This window comes from Haliotis rufescens, unplaced genomic scaffold (genome assembly GCF_023055435.1).
Source record: "Haliotis rufescens isolate VD_foot unplaced genomic scaffold, xgHalRufe1.0.p SCAF_23, whole genome shotgun sequence".
NCBI lineage: Eukaryota > Metazoa > Mollusca > Gastropoda > Lepetellida > Haliotidae > Haliotis > Haliotis rufescens.
The window spans coordinates 10,263,018-10,284,313 of NW_025963924.1; the positions used below are offsets into that span (position 1 = coordinate 10,263,018).

At 41.4% G+C, this 21,296-nt stretch overlaps 1 protein-coding gene across 1 annotated transcript in view; it reads left to right on the plus strand.

Annotated features, from left to right (window-relative positions):
* The first annotated feature begins 2,507 nt into the window (after positions 1-2,507).
* Positions 2,508-21,296, plus strand: part of LOC124133053 (transcription initiation factor TFIID subunit 3-like) — a 39,302-nt gene continuing 20,513 nt past the window's right edge. The window contains exons 1-3 of the mRNA XM_046497264.2: positions 2,508-2,673; positions 3,063-3,248; positions 6,122-6,205. Coding sequence (XP_046353220.2) covers positions 2,583-2,673; positions 3,063-3,248; positions 6,122-6,205 — 361 coding nt within the window. The 5' untranslated portion in view covers positions 2,508-2,582. The remainder of the gene's footprint in view (positions 2,674-3,062; positions 3,249-6,121; positions 6,206-21,296) is intronic.

The following is a 21,296-nucleotide window of genomic DNA, read 5'->3' on the forward strand; positions in this document are numbered from 1 at the left end:
ATGTATTCTATATAACATTGTATTACTAAGTATACACTGCATGTATTCTATATAACATTGTTTTTCTAGCTGTACACTGCATGTATTATATATAACATTATTTTTCTAACTATACACTGCATGTATTCTATATAACATTGTTTTTCTAACTATACACTGCATGTATTCTATATAACATTGTATTACTAACTGTACACTGCATGTATTATATATAACATTGTTTTTCTAACTATACACTGCATGTATTATATATAACATTGTATTACTAACTGTACACTGCATGTATTATATATAACATTGTTTTTCTAACTGTACACTGCATGTATTATATATAACATTGTATTACTAACTGTACACTGCATGTATTATATATAACATTGTATTGCTAACTATACACTGCATGTATTCTATATAACATTGTTTTTCTAACTATACACTGCATGTATTCTATATAACATTGTATTACTAACTGTACACTGCATGTATTCTATATAACATTGTATTACTAAGTATACACTGCATGTATTCTATATAACATTGTATTACTAACTGTACACTGCATGTATTCTATATAACATTGTATTACTAACTGTACACTGCATGTATTATATATAACATTGTATTACTAAGTATACACTGCATGTATTATATATAACATTGTATTACTAACTGTACACTGCATGTATTCTATATAACATTGTTTTTCTAACTATACACTGCATGTATTCTATATAACATTGTATTACTAACTGTACACTGCATGTATTATATATAACATTGTTTTTCTAACTATACACTGCATGTATTATATATAACATTGTATTGCTAACTATACACTGCATGTATTCTATATAACATTGTTTTTCTAACTATACACTGCATGTATTCTTTATAACATTGTATTACTAACTGTACACTGCATGTATTATATATAACATTGTTTTTCTAACTATACACTGCATGTATTATATATAACATTGTATTACTAACTGTACACTGCATGTATTATATATAACATTGTATTACTAACTATACACTGCATGTATTATATATAACATTGTTTTTCTAACTATACACTGCATGTATTCTATATAACATTGTATTACTAACTGTACACTGCATGTATTATATATAACATTGTATTGCTAACTATACACTGCATGTATTCTATATAACATTGTTTTTCTAACTATACACTGCATGTATTCTATATAACATTGTATTACTAACTGTACACTGCATGTATTCTATATAACATTGTATTACTAACTGTACACTGCATGTATTATATATAACATTGTATTACTAACTGTACACTGCATGTATTATATATAACATTGTATTACTAACTGTACACTGCATGTATTATATATAACATTGTATTGCTAACTATACACTGCATGTATTATATATAACATTGTATTACTAACTGTACACTGCATGTATTATATATAACATTGTATTACTAACTATACACTGCATGTATTATATATAACATTGTATTACTAACTGTACAATGCATGTATTCAATATAACACTGCATCGTATAGTTTGCAGTACAGTGAGAACACCCGCATCCAAAACCATTCTGAGTAAACTCACTCACTCACTCACTCACTCACTGGGTGTCCGACAGTCCCCCACCGTATAATTGTTGGTATATTGCTAAAAGCCCCAAACTATATTCACTCATTCAAAATATTCATTGTGTATTTCTATTAACTATGCTTCTTAACAGGTAAGAAAGTAGCTTGTACCAGACATTCAGCTCTCGAGTCTCCAGGATATGCAAGAATGGTTGGTAGGGAATAGCCCAGTGGTAAATGTCACTCGTCACTCCAAAGACCCGGGACCTAAGCCCATTCTTGGTGACCTTGTTTGTTTGTTGTTTAACGCCACACTCAGCAATATTCAAGCTATATGACGGCGGTCTGTAAATAATCGAGTCTGGAATAGACAATCCAGTCATTGACATCATGAGCATTGATCCACGCAGTTGGATTACGATGACATGCATCAACCAAGTCAGCGAACCTGACCACCCGATCCCGTTAGTAGCCTCTTACGACAAGCAAAGTCGCATTTTACAGCAAGCATGGGTTGCTGAAGACCTATTCTTACCCGGTCCCTTGCTGGCCTGCTCCTTGAGGAGTGAGTGAGTATGGTTTTACGCCTCTCTTAGCAATATTCCAGCAATATCACGGCGGGGGATGCCAGAAATGGGCTTCACACATTGTACCCATGTCGGGAATCGAACCCGGGTCTTTGGCGTGACGAGCGAACGCTTTAACCACTGGGCTACCCGACCGCCCTCCTTGAGGAGACGGGAATGTTGCTAAAACTGAGTAAAACCCCACCCCCCTCACTCACCCTAGGTTGTGGAAGCAGACCCATCATCGGGCGACATGTTCGTGAGAAGATTGAACCCGGAAGGGAGGTGCTTGAAAGCACGTGTGGATGTTTACGTTCAGCAGGGAAGACGCATGGCATGTCTGATGCATCAATAAAACACATCAGTCGGGGTGAACTGGGGTGATACGAGACTACGAGAGACAGAACGAGACTTGGCACATGCCCTTGGTATGAATGAGCTCCGAATACAAGGACTCCTGCACGAACGTTACAAGACACACTTTCTAGGACTGCTGCATAAAATATTACGCCCGGCTCCAGGTGAGAGGTGAATAGGGCCACGGGGGTGAGGCCTCCCCCACCGTGCAGGCATTACCATGCTGGGAGGGAGGGGGACCTTATTTGGCCTTGGCGACGCGTGGATGCATGCATCGTTATCTGATGTTTGTAATCGAATGATAAGACGTGCACTAACTCCTTCCATGTGGATGAATCACAACTCGGACGTGACGTCATAACCTTTAGTCGGAATCTTTCCGGAAACGTTACAAGTTGAGGTCCGAGAGAGGAATGGTCTGTGTGTAAAACCAAGGTTTTAGCGTCGGGAAAATAACAGTAAAGTCTGGTTTAAACCGGTAAGTTGTAAACTTGTGTTGTTGTGAGTTGAACTGAAGGTGTAAGCGCTATCTGAAATGCGTTATGTGTTTCAGGAACGCCATGCAGCTATCCTAACAAGCTCGCCTCGCGGCCAGTGAAGAGTGAAATGCGCCAGCCCCTTAAGGAAAAACTACAAAATGCAATCAACAGGGCTCTGTTACCTGACAACGACCTGGGCGCGCTTATTGTAGGTGGAAGAAGGAGAAACAGGAAGAAGAAACCAAAGCCTAAAAACAATGGTAGGTAAACTCAAGCCACTAGCACGTGGTTGGTAAAATGGCGCACTCACATGTTGGCACGGGGCATGAAGGAGCCACGTGCTGTGTGCATTGCTCCTCTGTTGCCATTCCTGGAATTCCACTGGCACCGTGGGATGCGTTTTGGCGCTTGTGTTCCTCTCACAAGTCACTGCAACTTGTAAACAAGATGTCCGTAGAGAGAGCAGCAGGGCAAGCGTGACTTATTCATTGACAGAGCCATGGACTAGATCTATAGATACATGTGTAATGGGCTAGACTAACATACAGGCTGTGAAATCTTTAATTACACAATGCATTTCTCTCCTCTAAAAGTTATTTGCCGATGCTCATAGAGATGGCTAGACCTGCTTTTTAGCTTACCTGTTCAAAATGTAATCCAATTTGGTACAAGTGTAGTAATATGGGCTCAACTCGTATTCCGTTTTTGGGTGGAGCAAATATTTAAATTTTACTTTCACTTGACCTATTCACTTCGTCCTCACTGAAAGTTAAAACTTGTTACGGATATTAATCAGCCGTTTTCGTCCAAAATGTAATGAAAGTTGGTATATGTGGACATATTAGCTGTGTTCAACACATATATTCCGTTATTTCGATTGGCATTATATTAAATATTGACCTTGATTTGACCTCTGCGTTTTGACCATTCTGAAAGTTGATTTTTTTTGTAGCCATTATTCATCCATTAGTATTCAAAATGTAATCCAGTTTGGCTATGTATAGATATTATTGGGGCTTAAGACAAATGATCGTATTTTGTGATCTTTTAAATTAGGACCTTTATTTGACCTTTCAACTTTGACCATGCAACTAAAATGTTTCAAAATACAATTCACAGTAAACTTCATATCCTGAGAAACCACAGACCATTGAAGCTGAAACATCACATGCTTATTCCCACCAATGATGAAACCTGAATTTGTGAGACAGGTTCGAATCCGGTTATAATATGGAAACAGTTTATATGGAAATATGGTTATATAGAAACAGCTATTTGTGGAAATTTTGATCAATATTGGTGCATGAGTAGTTCGTTGGTAAATTGATAGTTATTAGCTGGGCTCTACACAGGTGTGTTTTTTTTCTCAGTATTTACATTTTGAGTGTGATTTGACCTTCGTGACCTTCTCTCATAATTCATATTTCGACCTGAAATGACCAGGCTGAGGAAGTTCAACTTTTACATGTATGTGTGTTCTCACGATGAGCGGGCACGGGTGGCCTAGTCGTCTAAGGCGCCGCAATTCGCTGTGCAGAGTTGCGTCCCTTGGACACCCAAGAAACCCATGATCGTGGTTTCGAATCCCGGTACCCCCCTATTATTTTTCTAGGTTTGTCAGCATATACTCGTGCTTGTGGGTTTCACCAAAGTGGTAAACGTCTAAGACCTGCATCACTTCGGGCTCTCCTCACACATCAAGCAGACACGCCGTGATGTAACTGTAATACTGTTTAAAGAGACATTAAACCCAACTCATTCACTCCCTCGCATTATGACATCATAATTTGTTCAAATAATTAGGATTTTAGTGCGTTTGGTCCTCAGTATTTATGCTAATGCTTTTCGATGCAAGTTGTGGTGTAAATGTTTTTGTTTGGTTGACGTATGCTAAAAAGATCAATGTGAGAGAAATCTAGTTTATTTTTTTTTATAATCACAATCACATTTATGAATGAAAAATAAAAAAATTCTTTCCTCAAATACTGTTCATAGCATCCCCTGTACTCATAACAGTGTGTAAACACTAACAACTGTAATATACCAGTCACGTTTCACAAAAGCAGACAAAAGAGCATTAGATATTTTTTTTATCACCCTACTGACACTAGATTGTTACAAAAACTTTTACAAAATGTCTCATTTTATTTTTTTATCGACCAACAAACAAAGGTTTGATGAAGCAAAACCCTCAAAGTAATAGTATGTTCACCATCAACCACATTACCTTGCGAAACACTTGCCTTCAAATGGCCGTTCGCAAGTCCGGTCATGTATAAAGTCAAAACCAATGCCAGTTTTTTTCAACCTTAAAGGAAAAGAACCCATCACATATGAATCTTGTGTATCAAGAAGGAATAACATGACATCTGTTGGGGTTATATATTTAAGCAACTTTTCCGCACTCATCAGATCATTTTTGATAACTGTTGATGGTGACGATGACATGCATCAACCAAGTTAGCGAACCTGACCACGCGATCCCGTTAGTCGCCTCTTACGACAACGATCTGAAAATAGTCGTGTCTTGACCAGACAATCCAGTGATTGACATCATGAGCATCGATCCACACAATTGGGATACAATGACGTGCATCAACCATATCATCGAGCCTGACCACCCGATCCCGTTAGTTGTTGAAGATCAATTGTAACCCGGATCTTCACGGGTCTTCTGCCATTTACGTCTTTATGTTTACAAAGGACATGACTGTGTACCAATTATTCATTAATCCTGACACTGACACCCGGATTAACTGGGTCCCACTGTATTCCGATGCTGATCGTGTCAAACGTCGCCGTCATCTAGCTGAAATATTGCTGAGTTAGGCGTCAAACAACAAACAAAGGAACAAACAAATCCTGTCAGGGAATCAAGTCAACCCTCCCTGTTCGCTCTTACTGATACGAGCATCTCGCTTAGGCACTCCAGGAACCAAAGTTTTGGGGGTTTCAATCTGGGTTTGTCCTGATTATGTTTCTAGGTTTGTCAGCACCATGCCGTGCGTGGGTTTCCCCAAAGTGGTAAACTTCTGTGACCTGCATCACTTCGGGCTTTCCTCCCACATTAAGCTGACACGTCGCGATATAACTGGAATACAACACAGACTGACAGTTTTGTTATCCTTTGCAGTCAAGAACAAGAAGAATGCGAAGAAGACAGAAGGGAAGAACAAGAGGCTGGGTCTACTCTCCACCAGGGAGGACAGCGGACACGGTAAGGAGTCACACATTGTTGCGTTATTATATCCACATGTCCGCATAGAATATTACCTGTGTTTTAGTGGTATAGCACGCCACATCCCGCCACGCCAAGCCACACCACGCCAAGCCACGCAACGCCACGCCACGCCACGCCACGCCACAAAACACCACGCCTCGCCACGCCACAAAACACCCAGCACAACGCACATGACATCACAACACACAACGCCACGCCACGCCACGCCTAGCCACGCCTAGCCACGCCACACCACGCCACGCCACAAAACACCACGCCACGCCACGCCACGCCACGCCACGCCACGCCACACCACGCCAGCCACGCCACGCCACGCCACACGACCCCAGCACAACGCACATCACATCACAACACACAACGCAAGATCGTCACATCAGACTATCGCACCAAAACCTCGCCACAACACAACCAGGCCTGCATTCAGTGTATAGCTTTCTCAACAATCAAGCCCAAATCCTCTGTACAACCATGCCCACCTGCAGTATACAACCACGCCAACCTTCGGCATACAACGACGCCCCTTCCAGTATACAACCAAGCCCACCTTTGTTATACAACCACGCCCACTTTCGGTATACAATCACGCCCACCTTCGGTATACCAGCACACCCCTTCATGTATACAAACACGCCCACATTCGGTTTTACAAACACGACCCTTCCAGTATACAATATGTCTACCTTTGTTATACAACCACACCCACCTTTGCCGTACAACCACACGCACTGTCACTGTACAACCACGCCCACCTTCGGTATACAATGTTCAGAGTACTACACACCCAAATCGGGACATTGAAATGAAATGTGGGTTTTAATCCCCAAGAATACAGTTAAGGGAGTCATGTTTCGTCCATCGTGACATTACTGCAATATTGCTAAAAGCCCGTGAACCCCTTCTCACTCGCCACACAGTCCCAATCTGAATTTGAGCAGCTCCATTAATTTCACATGAAGTCCATTCCATCTGCATTGGGATCACGTATGTGTTGTATTCCTTTGTGTTAATAATGGACAAATTAAAATAGGATAACACCAACAGGAATATAATTCCATCTCATTATGACGGATCCTTGTCACGACCAGCCTGCCTCAGCCGTTTGTTAAAACAGCGGCCTGACACGAGTCTTTCCCCTGCCCTTTAACGGAATACATAATTACCCAGGATGCCGCCTGATACTGCCAATCATCTGTTTCGAAGAGCTCGTTTGAGTACAATTTAGTTGAGTGTAAGCCACACTATGTCCGACACAAACGATATATTCCTGCTATTGTGACACAACTGGTAGGTCACAGCTAACACTATAGTTAATACTTTAACATGTGCATTATTGCAAATAAGTAATTACAAATTACCAAAAAAAATCAGGGAGATACTATATAACCGAAAAGCTGCTTGATAATAATATTACTTCTCATTGATGCAGGTTTGCTAGGGAGGGGTGTAAAAACGATTGTTTTAAACGGAGTATATCCACGACTGTCAACATTTTTTCTGCTGCTGTAACAAATGGTTCACTCTTACCCAAAGGCTATACCTGCTGTAGGCGTTTCAGCACGACCACATTTAAGCATGCACACTGGAATCGATTCCTGGCTCAATCCCGCGTGGACCGACCACAGGTGGGACCGAACACAGGTGAACCTTTAAGTAGACTGTATATGTAAACTGTTTGTATATAAACTTACTGTCGGCGCTCGAGCTTACACTTGACACTTTTCACGGGATACTGTGACGTCACGGATTATCATTCTCAGAGGATACGTGGATATTGCGTAAGTGAAACAGTTTTATCTGGTTTTTGAAAAATGGTTAGAAAATGAGTGGAAACATCTGGTGGGGTTATTGTCGTCAGCTGCCTGTGGCTGTATACACTGTCACCATTTGTCATATGTTCTATATATATCTAGATGTCACGATAATATAGAAATAGACGATTGTGAGTAATGAGATGTGTTGTTTATTCAAAACTTGTTCAATGTCAACAATGTATAATTGTGCTCTTTATCAAATTTGTTTTAATTAATTATTGAACTGTTTGATCTTCATGTGTATATGTGATTCTGATTCCCGTTGGCTATTTATGGCAGCGTTATTATCGTTGTATTTCGCGAACAGTGCCGATGTCGAATGGGGAGAGTGGTGATGTCGTTGGCGTTGTTAACTTCATTAAAACTCCCCAGTGGGGATGCGGGGCCTGAATAGATCCCCAGCAACCTGGTCTGGTCTTAAGAGGCGACTTAATGAATCTGCTGGTCAGACTCGATGACTTGGTTGATAGCGTGTCATCGCACCCCGACTGCGTTACTCGTTGTGTCAATCACTGGTTTGTGTGGCCCAGACTTGATTTTGAACAGGCCGCCGCCATAAACTTGTATATTTCTGCGTTAAACAACAACAACAACAACAACAAACAGACATATTCAAAAACTGTCCTTTCTACTTGTTATCAGCTTAACATTATTTCAAAATCGTAACCACGTGGATCTTATAAACATTTCTGTTGTAAGGAACTATATCTGATAGTGGTAAAGCATTCTATTCAACGTGAACGTGTGCTTAACAACCGGTACAGCTGTGTGTTCTTTTAGTAAATGTTGAATTAACAAGTATTATCATCAATCATATCAATAGTGAGTGAGTTGGGTTTAACGCCGCTTTTAACAGTATTCCAGTTATATTGCGGCGTGTCAGCTTAATGTGGGAGGAAAGCCCGAAGTGATGCAGGTCTCAGACGTATACCACTTCGGTGAAACCCACGAGCATGGGTATGGTGCTCACAAACATAATCATAATCAGAAACATAATCGGCGCGAACCGGGATTCAAACCCACAATTATAGGTCTCTGGCGTGCCCAAGGGATGCAACTCTGCACAGCGAATCGCGGCGCCTTAGACGACTGGGCCACCCGTGCCCCTACATATCAATAACCCTAGAGAGATGTTTCTTTTCTCACTCGTCTAAAGACCTCATAGTTTGTGTTGTTTAGCGCTGGTCTGGTTTATATGACAGAGAATATGACAAATATGACAAAACAAATATCGAATCATGTACTTGTTTTTATTATAACTTGACATGGAGCCAAATATGATTCAGTTCCACTGCAACATCAGATACTATTTGTATGACTTCCAAACAATCAGTTTCGTTCAGCACCAATACTGGACATTCAAAGAGAGGTAGTATATATAGGATCTAGCAGGACATATATGTTCACTGGGGCAGCTATGTGAATTCGTTCTTGACTGCAACCATTTACAGTATATGCATGACTTATATATTAACATTTGCACCCATATATATTCACTCGAAAATGCGAAAATAATATTTATATATATATATATATATATATATATATATATATATATATATATATTAAATTAATTAGTTGCAGCCATGTAAATATGCCAAATGTCCCAGTTGCAGCCATGTACACATATATTCATGGTTGCAACATGGTATATATGCCATGTTGCAACCATGTTCATAATTATATATTCATTGTCGAAACATTGTATAAATTTTATATACGCCTAGTTGCAGCCAAGTACACATATATTCATTGTTGCAACATTGTAGAATTCATATATATGCCTAGTAGCAGCCAAGAACATATACATTCATTGTCGCAACATTGTATAAATGGTATTTACATGTATGCCTAGTTGCAACAATATATGCGTAACTGCAACAATACACGACATATATTCACAACCTTGCATAAATAGCATGTACTCATAGCCGCAACAACCTAAAAACGCAATAAATGCATAGTTGCAACAATACATGGCAGGTATATTCATGTTTGCAACAATATGTGTGCATCATGTATTGTCAGATGGGGATCAGTGGTCGATGAAGGAATGTGTATGTGACTGGAAAGCCATTTCTCATCTGCTGTCTGTACACATGACAGTATCTGAATCATCTATGGCGGCGGTGCGAGGCCCACATTTCTGCCATTATCTCGGCACAAACAGATGTGACCATGTCTCCATTGTTGTAGTGTCAGACGTTCTGGTCTCTGCACAGGATCTCTCTGCCAGTATGGAGCAGCAGTAACGCCATTGTCAAAGTATTTATGAGCGTACATATTGTTGTGTGGATCATTCGTACGCTGGGCGGCATAATGATAGGCGTAAAATTGAAGGAATCTTGAAGTAGGTCTTGCGGATGACGTCACAGCCTGTGTAGACTTGCGCCATCTTGAAGTTATAGCTTTATAACTGTATATGTCAGCACTTATTGAATATTTCTTTCAATTCCACGTGTAATAGCTGAAGATTTTCACTGTGTCATCACATTTGGTGTTGTTTTGGGAACCTCGTTAAACTGGATGAACCAGGTCGTCTGTATAAACGGGTTTCTAAAGACAAAGAATCCCAAGAGTTACTGCTCACGCCCCCTGGTGGCTGAAACATAAGGATTAAGGAGAGCATACTATTCAGTGTCTCGCGTATTCATTTTACTTCATAGAAGCTTTACATCCATTTGCATAGACAAGCGACCCGTGAAGATCGGGTAGCAACCCATGCTTGCCATAAAAGGCGACACTGCTTGTCGTAAGAGGCGACTAACGGGATCGGGTGGTCAGGCTCACTGACTTGGTTGATGCATGTTATCGCATTCCAATTGCGTGGATCGATGTTCATGATGTCAATCACTGGATTGTCTGCTCCAGACTCGATTATTTACAGACCGACGTCATATAGCTGGAATATTGCTGAGTGCGGCGCTAAACAACAAACAAACAAGGTCACCAAGAATGTGCTTAGATCCCGGGTCCTTGGAGTGACGAGAGACATTTACCACTGAGCTACCAACCAAAGTAACAGACAATGCTTTCTGTTCGAGTTTACGTTCCTAATGTCCGGTTTGTTGTGTTAAATCTGTGACCTTGTTGACTTGAAAGTATCTAGCCCGGATTCTCTTGAGGAATTAGACACTTCCGGTGTTGAAGACTATAGAGATTCGCGTTTACATTTAAGTTCACCTTATTTCGTCTAAAAATGTGACAACAATATACTCAGTTCACTTATTAGCGTAACTAACATTATTGAATGATCCATGTATATTCTTATTTAAATAAAATAAAATAAATTTATTCTTAAATGGTAATGGAAAACGGGATGAATAAGAGACCGACCATTTATTATTTTAGGAGTAGGGGTAAGGATGGGTGGGATTTTGTTGGAGACAGGATACTATTTTCAGACGACTGCTTCAAAACGCAATTTTGGAGAAGAACAAATGTTATTTTTTAATATTTTCAGGGTAAAATCTGACGACAGATAATTGCTTCCATTTTTATATGGAAGATTTTGTAATTTGTAGGGGAAGACTTAACGATGAACACTTGGGCGACTGTTATTAGAGGAAGGACGGTTCATAATTCGTTCTCTATTTAGGTTTGAATTGAAGATAGCTTGTAGTTAATAGCTTTATAAATGTCATGTCTTGTTATCAAAACGTGCATATTGTGGCACTGTTAGTGGTGACTCATATGTACTAGATGAACTGAGAGAAGGCACCAGATGAGATACGGCATTGGTTTGTTGCCATGGTAATTCTATATGTCTGTAAGGCATAATGAAGTGTGATGGTCACTCGAGTGGAACTAATATGTATTCTACAGTATTGGAGGCATGTGCATGGCATGCTGGATATGTAGATAATGGTCTTTATTACTCGTTATACATTGCGATACTTCCACGGGGAGCTCTTTACCGGTGAATATATTGATATTGATTGTATTACTAAAATTGCATATATTTCCCTTGTTGAGAAAACGAATAGAGCTGAAATGGTTTGTTGGTAGTTGGCTGCCCATGTATTTGTCAACATCATATGTTTTAGTGGAAACCAAAAAGCATCCAATCAAGAAATGGCATGGTTGAATTGAGGTTGCGAAAGGACCACTATATTCAAATCATTGTAAACGTTTTCAAATGTGTGCGTTTGTTTGTTGTTTTACGCCGCACTCAGCAACATTCAGCCCCATGACGGTGGCGTGCAAATAATCAGGTGTGGACCAGATAATCCAATGATGGATATTGTGAACAACGATCCATGCCGACGAGTGAGTGAGTGAATTGGGTTTAACGCCGCTTTTAACAGTATTCCCGTTATATCACGGCGGGCCAGCTTAATATGGGGCGGAAAGCCCGAAGTGATGCAGTCATCAGACGTTTACCACTTCGGTGAAACCCACGAGCACGGGTATGGTGCTAACAAACCCAGAAACGTAATCGGGTCGAACCGGGATTCGAACCCACAATCATAGGTTTCTGGCGTGACCAAAGGACTCAACCCTGCACAGCGAATCGCGGGACCTTAGACGACTGGGCCACCCGTGCCCCCCGCTGCCGACGAGGTGAGATGTGTGGTAATCAACCAAGTCACCGAGCCTGACTACCCAAACCACCAAGTCACCTCCTACGGCAAGCAAAGGTTGTGCTTGGGATCTATTTTAATCCATATGTGTCTTTAGAACTTTTAAATATTGATCAGTGTGCTTTGAAGATCAATACATAGAAAATGTTATGTGCGGCTTGATTCCACACATAGACCTGTCACGCTGTCACTACTAAAAGACATTGACGAATAGGAACCTTTGTTTTTTTCTTTCACTTTGTTTTGACCAAGCTTGGTCAGATCAGTAGTAGGCTCATCTTCCCGAGGCAAGAGAGTTAACTGACTTTAAAAGTCCAGTTTCCACCCTTGCCGAACTTAGCTGGAATTACTGGGCTAGATCGTAGCGCCACCAGTGGCTATTACCAGTTATGTCCCTTCTAAGCCACCTCTCGTATCACTTGCGTTTGCTTCACACCAAATGGTCGATAATCAGGATCTATATTGTGATAAAACGGGTCTTACATCGCGAAATGCATGAAATCACGTAAGCACCTTGATTAAAAACATGAACAGATTTTGAAAATATCTGCTGACAACGCGTTGGCGATGCACATGCTTTGCAAATCCTGCAATCGACCGACATTTTTAAGGGTTTAATGGCATAAAATATAAGGTGTTGTTGGTAGACTCAATAAACTGTCAATGGTGCAAAGTATATATGCATATCAGTGAGTGAGTGAGTATGGTTTTACGCTGCTTGTAGCAATTTTCCAACAATATCACGGCGGGGGACACCAGAAGCGGGCTTCACACACTGTACCCATGTGGAGAATCGAACCCGGGTCTTCGGCGTGACGAGCGAACTCTTTAACCACTAGGCTACCCCACCGCTCCCATAAACATATCAACTGTGATGAAATGTGATCCAGGGGCTAGCGTGAAGTCGGCAATCAGATGCACGATAAAAACAGCAAGACACCATTGGTGCCACTTGCATGACGTCATTTCTACAAATTGCAAGACGGCAGTACTGCAAACTGGATTGTGTCCCCGATCCAAGCTGCAATTCCCACTGGAGGAAAACAAACAGTGGCGTCTACCTGGCTCTTTGTCATGGCATGGCAGAGTGACTTAGCCTCGCCAAAGTTTAGCAAGTGCACGGCTTGTTTACTCTTTCTCCATAATGTTGGCGGTCGTCCATCTTTAACGGTGTGACTGGGCCAGTTCCCTGTCTGTGAGATAGCGAGGTACAACAGAACGCGGCGCATCTGCACATACCTGACGTAACAGCGCGGATCTGAATGGTTGTGTAATCATTGCACACAGGCACAGACGCTACAGATTTCATATTCAGTATCTTCGGCTTGGAGAATTTTACTGTCGGGAATATTTTGTTGTCTTTTGGTGTGTTTTTAATGAAAACGAGAACAGAACAAAATAAAGATAAAAGTTTAATCTTTTCCCACATAACAGATAGCTAGCTCTTTGCCAAGCGTTATCTCACGTGCTGCCGATCAGTCTGTGGTGACAATACCAATTTGTGTCATAACTTCAGGAGGTCTTGATTTTGTTGAAATGTTTTATTATATACTTCAGTGTGAAAGGCTGAGTTTTCTGAAGTTGAGAAAAGTTATATTTTCATTGCAGTGAACAACACACTTGATATTTCACTGCAGTGAACAAAACACATGATATATCACTGCAGTGAACATAACACTTTGACGGAACTATTGTCATACAAGAATTACCTCCCCTTAAATTGTCTCCCTTTAGCGTAAATGTCTAGCCGGTACACTAACTGTTGACTTGCATTTTACGTAAGTTCCACATTGACAAAGCAAAATAATGACAGATTGTCATTTATGGAGTTAATATAACTTCTTGCCGTTTGCTATTCTCTCGAAAATGTTTCGTTATAAACTTTAAATTTCTCATTTAACTCGTCAATCGAGACTGTTCGTTTCTCAAGGCGCCATTTTTGTTTCTTGACCAGCGTGTATTCCTTCGCTTCCGACAGCAGTTTCCAAGTTTTCAAGAATATTTTTTGTTGAAGTCTATTCCGTATATAATCATATCTAAATGCATGATAAAGAATCTTCGTGACCCTAACCATTTTTAGATACTTTTGTTTATATTTTTTAAGATTTTGCAAACACGAAACTACTTTTTAAGTCGCAAATACAAGGGGTGGTGAACCGTCCCTGTGTGAAAGGTAGGGAGAAGTTTTAACATTTGTATTGAAATCATTTTATATTCCGGTAGACAACTACAGAAGATGTTTATAATAAATAGAATAGTTCATGTGTCTCGAGAAATATCATGTTTCGCTCATGGTGTGTGTGTGTGTGTGTGTGTGTGTGTGTGTGTGTGTGTCCATCTTCCCGAGGCAAGTGAGTTAACTGACTATAAAAGTCCAGTTTCCACCCTTGCCGAACTTGGCTGGTATTATGGAGTTACATTTTGGCTGGACTAACGTGTCTATGCATAGTCCAATCAAAATCGCGCTCCGAAATCGAAATCCGGTTCGTAAACTGTCATGCAGATTTTGGTCGATTGGAGGATTTGCAAAGCAGGTGCACCGCTAACTAGTTGTCAACAGATATTTTCTAAATCTTTTCATGTTTTTAATCAAGGTGCTCACGTGATTTCATGCACTTCGCGATGTAAGACTCGTTTTATGACAATATAGATCTTGATTATCCATCAGATCGTCTTGACTGGGCGCCGCCGTTTTGTGTGAAGCAGGTGTTGGACATGCTCCATATATTCTCTGTTCTTATAAGCTCTTTCTAGGCTAACATACTTAGAGAATAACCAACGAAATTATGTGTCTCGAGTGAATGAACGGTGTTAATAAGGCACTAACAGCATTCATTCACAAGAGCCAGCTGATCTGTAATTCTGATATACTCACTGACATTTAAGAGAGAAAATTAAGAAAAAACGAATGAAACGTCAACCCTACTTCACCCGAGGCACACTATTGTTCATATGAAGTAAAGTCATCAATTTGTGACGTCATGAACAACGTATGATGTCATGTCGTATTTTTCTCAACAATGAAGCACTGTGACGTCAAATGCTTCAATTGACCAATCAGCATTGAGCATCACAAAAATGCACATGTTCCAAAATTTGAAAGTTACGATCATTCTTCCCTTATTGGTAATATAGTGAGTGTGTGGATTTGTTGTGCTCCTTCTCCTTGCTTCCATACATTATGTTCTGATGTATGCCCCTTGAAAGCTGCCATACATTGCTTCCTGGTGTATTCCCCTTCAGTGCTTTCATACATAGTTTTCTGGTGTATGCCCATTTTGGGCTTCCATACATTGTTTATGGTTTATGCCCCTTAAGTGTTTCCATACATTTTTTTTCTGGTTTATGCCCCTTTAGTGGTTCCATATATTGATTTCTCGTGTATTCCCCTTCAATGTCTCCATACGTTTTTCTGGTTTATGATCTGACCCTTCGGTGCTACCATACATTGTTTTCTGGTGTATGTCCCTCGGGTGCATGCTCTGTCATTAGTACCATACATTGATTTCTGGTGTATGCCCGTTCAATGCTTCCATACATTTTTATTTTTATGGCGCATCCTCGTCAATGGTTCCATACATTGTTTTCTGGCGCATGCATAGACAATCAATCATACACGACCTTGATATTTATAGAACAGCCAATATTTTTAATTCAAGACAAATGGTCATGTTTTCTAATAATATAAGAAAGGACCCGTGAAGATTCCGGGGTAGAATAGGTATTCAGCAACCCATGCTTGCCGTAAAAGGTGACTATGCTTGTCGTAAAAGGTGACTAACAGGATCGGGTGGTCAGGCTCGCTGACTTGGTTGATGCATGTCATCGATCCCAATTGCGTAGATCGATGCTCATGATATCAACCACTGGATTGTCTGGTCCAGACTCGATTATTTACGGACCGCCGTCATATAGCTGGAATATTGCTGAGTGCGGCGTTAAACAACAAACCAACCAACCAACCAACCAATCGTCTAAGGCGCCGCAATTCGCTGTGCAGTTGCGTCCCTTGTACGCCAGGAATCTATAATCGTGGTTTCATATCCCGGTTCGCCCCGATTATGTATCTAGGTTTGTCAGCACCATACCCGTGCTAGCAGGTTTCACCAAATTGGTAAACATCTGAGACCTGCATCACTTCGGGCTTTCCTCCCACATCACCGGGATATAACTGGAATACTGTTCAAAGCGGCCTTAAGCCTAACTCACTCACTCACCCAATAATAAAACCTTACTCAATCACATACCAAAACACTGCAAATACCTCTACATTAAGTCTGCGGAATGCTAACGATGTCTGATTACTGCTCTGTATTGGTGATGTGTAATGTCCCACTAATTATCCCGCCGTGGTGCGTTGTGTTCACTCGGCATGTTTAGACAGCATATATATACCGGCACTGAGTCACACAGAATGTGGACGATGGTATTTATTGATTATTGACAACTGTTTCATGCACGTTAAACCTCCGTACAACAGACCAGCCATTATCCAGACAAACACTGTATGTTCAAGGTCTGTATTCTATATATTTTTTCGTTTTGTTTGGTCACATATTCTTTATTGAATGTTTCCTTTCTATACGTGGTCAGGCGACTGTTGTAGTGCTTGGAATCGCTTGTTAGCCTTATCTTTGCGAGTTTGAACGATGCTTCAGTTGTTTCACCGAGTCAGCTTTATTTGAGAGGGAAGCATTAAGACGTGGGTCCTTTACATTTTTTTATTTTGTTGAATTGAGTGGGTTGGGTTTAACGCCGCATTTACCACTTCAGTGAAACCAACGAGCACGGGTGTGGTGCTGACAAACCAAGAAACATAATCGGGGCGAACCGGGATTCGAACCCACTATCATAGGTTTCTGGCGTGCCCAAGGGTCGCAACTCTGCTCAGAGAATCGCGGCGCTTGACTATTGCTGTCAAAAGGATCATAATCGTGCTAAATTTAAGATTCGAACCCGAACAGAATCTGAATATTCGGACATCTAAGGGACGCAACTCAGTTTGAACAGCGAGTTCCAGCGCCTTTGGTCGCATGACCAGCCGTATATATGTTGTATATCGTGTTCCTGGTACAACACTGGATTAGTTCTTGATTCCCAATATCGGTTCAACATGACTCCGTGGTCTCGTGGTAGAGCGTCTGTCCGGAGAACGGAAGGTCGGTGGTTCGATCCCCGGCCGCGTCATTACCGCGTTGTTACCATGTCTGGCGCTCGGCAAGGACTGGTCGGCTCGGAGTCAGTATTCTGTGTCTGAGTGGGGTATCCATGTTAAACTGCGGCATAGTATCTCAGCACTGTGAAACCGGCATTAGTCCGGACAAGTACAAGCAGCCACACACACCCATGCATGCACGTCGCTACAAGTGCATTATAAACCTACTGGCTGTTTGTGTAACTCGATATGGAGTTTTTGAAATTGTGGTAACACCTTGCAGGAGGGCTTACAATCATTGTAAACCCTTGATAGAACAAACACTACGAACAGCCTACGAGACGCACGTGCAGATTTCGTGCCATTGCGAGACGCACGTGCAGATTTCGCACCGTTGCGAAACCCACGTGCTGAGGTCACCGGTTTCATTGAACCGAGTTCACGACTGCAAGCGATATTTCATCTCCGATACAGGTTATACATTTGAGAGTTTTTATTACATCGTCTATGCGATGAGTCGGTTTATAAGTTGAACAACCCTGTAAACCCTGACATTCGGCCCCCTCGGTATGTCACCTCATGTCAGGGTTTACAATCGCTGGTAATCCCTCGGAGACATGGTTTCTCCTACACATAATCTTGAACGCAACGTTATGACGTTATTTGAGCCCATTTCACCTCACCTGACCACATGAGAACACCTATCGATCCTCGCCCATCCGTAAGATGTCCTAAACCCTAAGTCAGATATGCCCCAAATCAAGAGAGGTACTGATTTTTATAAACCTCTAACAATGTCACTGTAATAGACACGGTTCGACTTTTCTGGGGTAAACCCGTAAAGTAGTTATTCTCCAAGACTGCCCGAGTGAGCGGGCTACCGTGAAATTTAACGTTTTTAAACTTGCCTCTTGATGTGAACACAATTGTGTTTGACGATTGGCTAAGAGTCAGAAATTTGTTTTAAACATGAAATTCTCATGACGTGAATCGAACCTGCTTCCTCACATATCGTGTTAAGTTTTGTAACCCACTGTTTCCCCACTGAGCTACTAGGGCAGGTGATGACAATTTGTTCAGATTATCATGTCATGACTCCATCTAGTCCAGGCTGCACGTGTTATTTCGCTCGCACGCTTTGAGCGAATTCCTTTTATAACGCGATACACTGTATTGTTTCACTATAAGGTATGTCGATGTTTTCTTATGTTCCTGGTATTTCTTGCATTTAGACGGTTCATAAGTAGGATACAAACTCCCCACGAGGTCTTGACGGGAAATGTAAGCCCGGGGTGTCAAGAAAATGGGGTCGGGCCTTCCGCCCACCCCTTCAGCCCGACCTAATTTTCTTGACTCCCCGGGCTTACATTCTCCGTCAAGACCTCGTGGGGAGTTTATATCCATAACAACAAGACCCAACAAGTTCCACCATTTGCAGGTAGGTCTGTCGGGGAATTTTGTGGTGCAACCGTTATAGTCCAATGATGTCATCTACCGAACTTGTATATGTGGCCGTAACATAGATCCACTGTACAAGTTGCGCTGCGTGAAATACCGTATTTCCCCTACGTCCGTTTGACTCCAAATGAGAACGATGAATTGCAAAATAACTCGAAATCCAGAAAAGTGTATGAAACATCAATACGGTACTTGACCATAAATACCCTGTACCCAACAAAATCTGAATTTTGTTTAATTTAAGACCCATGACGGATGAAGTTCTTTAAGAAACTATCATGTAATTTTGTATAGAAATGTGTACATGACACGTAGGGGGACAAACCGTGGAAGGAACAGCGCAAGCACGGTTTGCACGTGCTACACAGTGACCGTGTTCATTCAATGACAAGATGCGCTACTCAGCAGATGTTAAACAGGTGATGTTGAATGTGTATGGAGCAGAAAGAGCAAAGCCCTTTTATGCAATTAATAAAAACTTGAAACGAGCTACAAAAGCTCTTGGTATGTCCCCTTAGAAACTTAAAAATGTTGTTAGTCGACGAGATACAAATAGTCAGACCAAGGAGGTAGGGAACATGTCAAAACCACGCAAGGTTGATAAATTAGACAGTTTTCAGAGGGATCAAGTCAGACGTGCAATTGTTAAACTGCACTCAGAAAAAAAGTACCTGTCCCTAAGAATTTTGAAGAAACACCTTGAAACTGACCATTATTTACGTGTTACAAAGTACAAAATATGGCAACTGTTGCATACATTTGGTTACAAATACAAAAAGATAATTTGAGAAAATAGGGCTGTGTTGTGTGAACGGTCTGACTTTGTTCGTCTCCGAAATCATTACCTTCGTACCATCAAGCAGAAACGTGAAGAAGGATATGAGCCCGTCTTCTTAGATGAGACATGGGTAAATGCGTCACACACAGCCAGCAGTCAGTGGGTACCCAGTGGTGACTGTAAGGAGTCTGGTAGAAAGTTACCAATGGGAAAGGGTGAAAGACTCATAGTTCTCCATGCTGGTTCTGCTAGTCAGGGTTTTCTCCCAGACTTTGACCTCGTCTTTAGAGCCAAGACCAAAGACAACAGGGACTACCACACAGAAATGAACGGCAATGTATTTCTGGAGTGGGTGAAAGATAAATTAGTCCCTGCTTTGCCTACCAAGTCTTTCATTGTCATGGACAATACACCGTATCATAGTGTGCAGGATCCAGAAAGCAAGACTCCAACCTCTAATAACCGTAAAGGAGACATGGTTACTTGGCTGCAACGGAGGAACATTACCTTTCCTTCTCGAGCGACGAAACCACAGCTCTATGAAATCATCAAAACTATGAAACCTGACCCCGTGTATTAAGTTGACAGTTACATCAAGGGTCAGGGTCACGCTGTCTTACGACTGCCACCTTTTCACTGCGACCTGAATCCAATCGAGTTGGTATGGGGCATCGTCAAGGGTGACGTTGGACGATCGATCACAACGTTCAAATTACGAGACGTTGAACAACTCGTAAAGGAATCCCTTGGTCGGGTAACAGTAGAAACATGGAGGCGTTGTGTGGCCACAGTCGTTGACGAGATAGAGCCACGTTATTGTTCACGAGATGGACTACGGCCAGCAACAGTCCAACCTATAATAGTGGCAGTCGGTTCAGGCACCAGCAGTTCCGACGACGAGATCTATGGCATGAGCGAGTCAGATTGCGACTGAAATTATCATGAGACGGCCCCTCTAACGCTCTGTCATTTCCCCTACCACAGAACGTGCAGTACATGGGTGCTTGCGCTGTTCCTTCCACGGTTTGTCCCCCTACGTGTCATGTACACATTTCTATACAAAATTACATGATAGTTTCTTAAAGAACTTCATCCGTCATGGGTCTTAAAATAAACAAAATTCAGATTTTGTTGGGTACAGGGTATTTATGGTCAAGTACCTATTGATGTTTCATACACTTTTCTGGATTTCGAGTTATTTTGCAATTCATCGTTCTCATTTGGAGTCAAACGGACTGTAATAGGCACATAGGTTATCATGGCCAAGGGTTACTGGCATTAA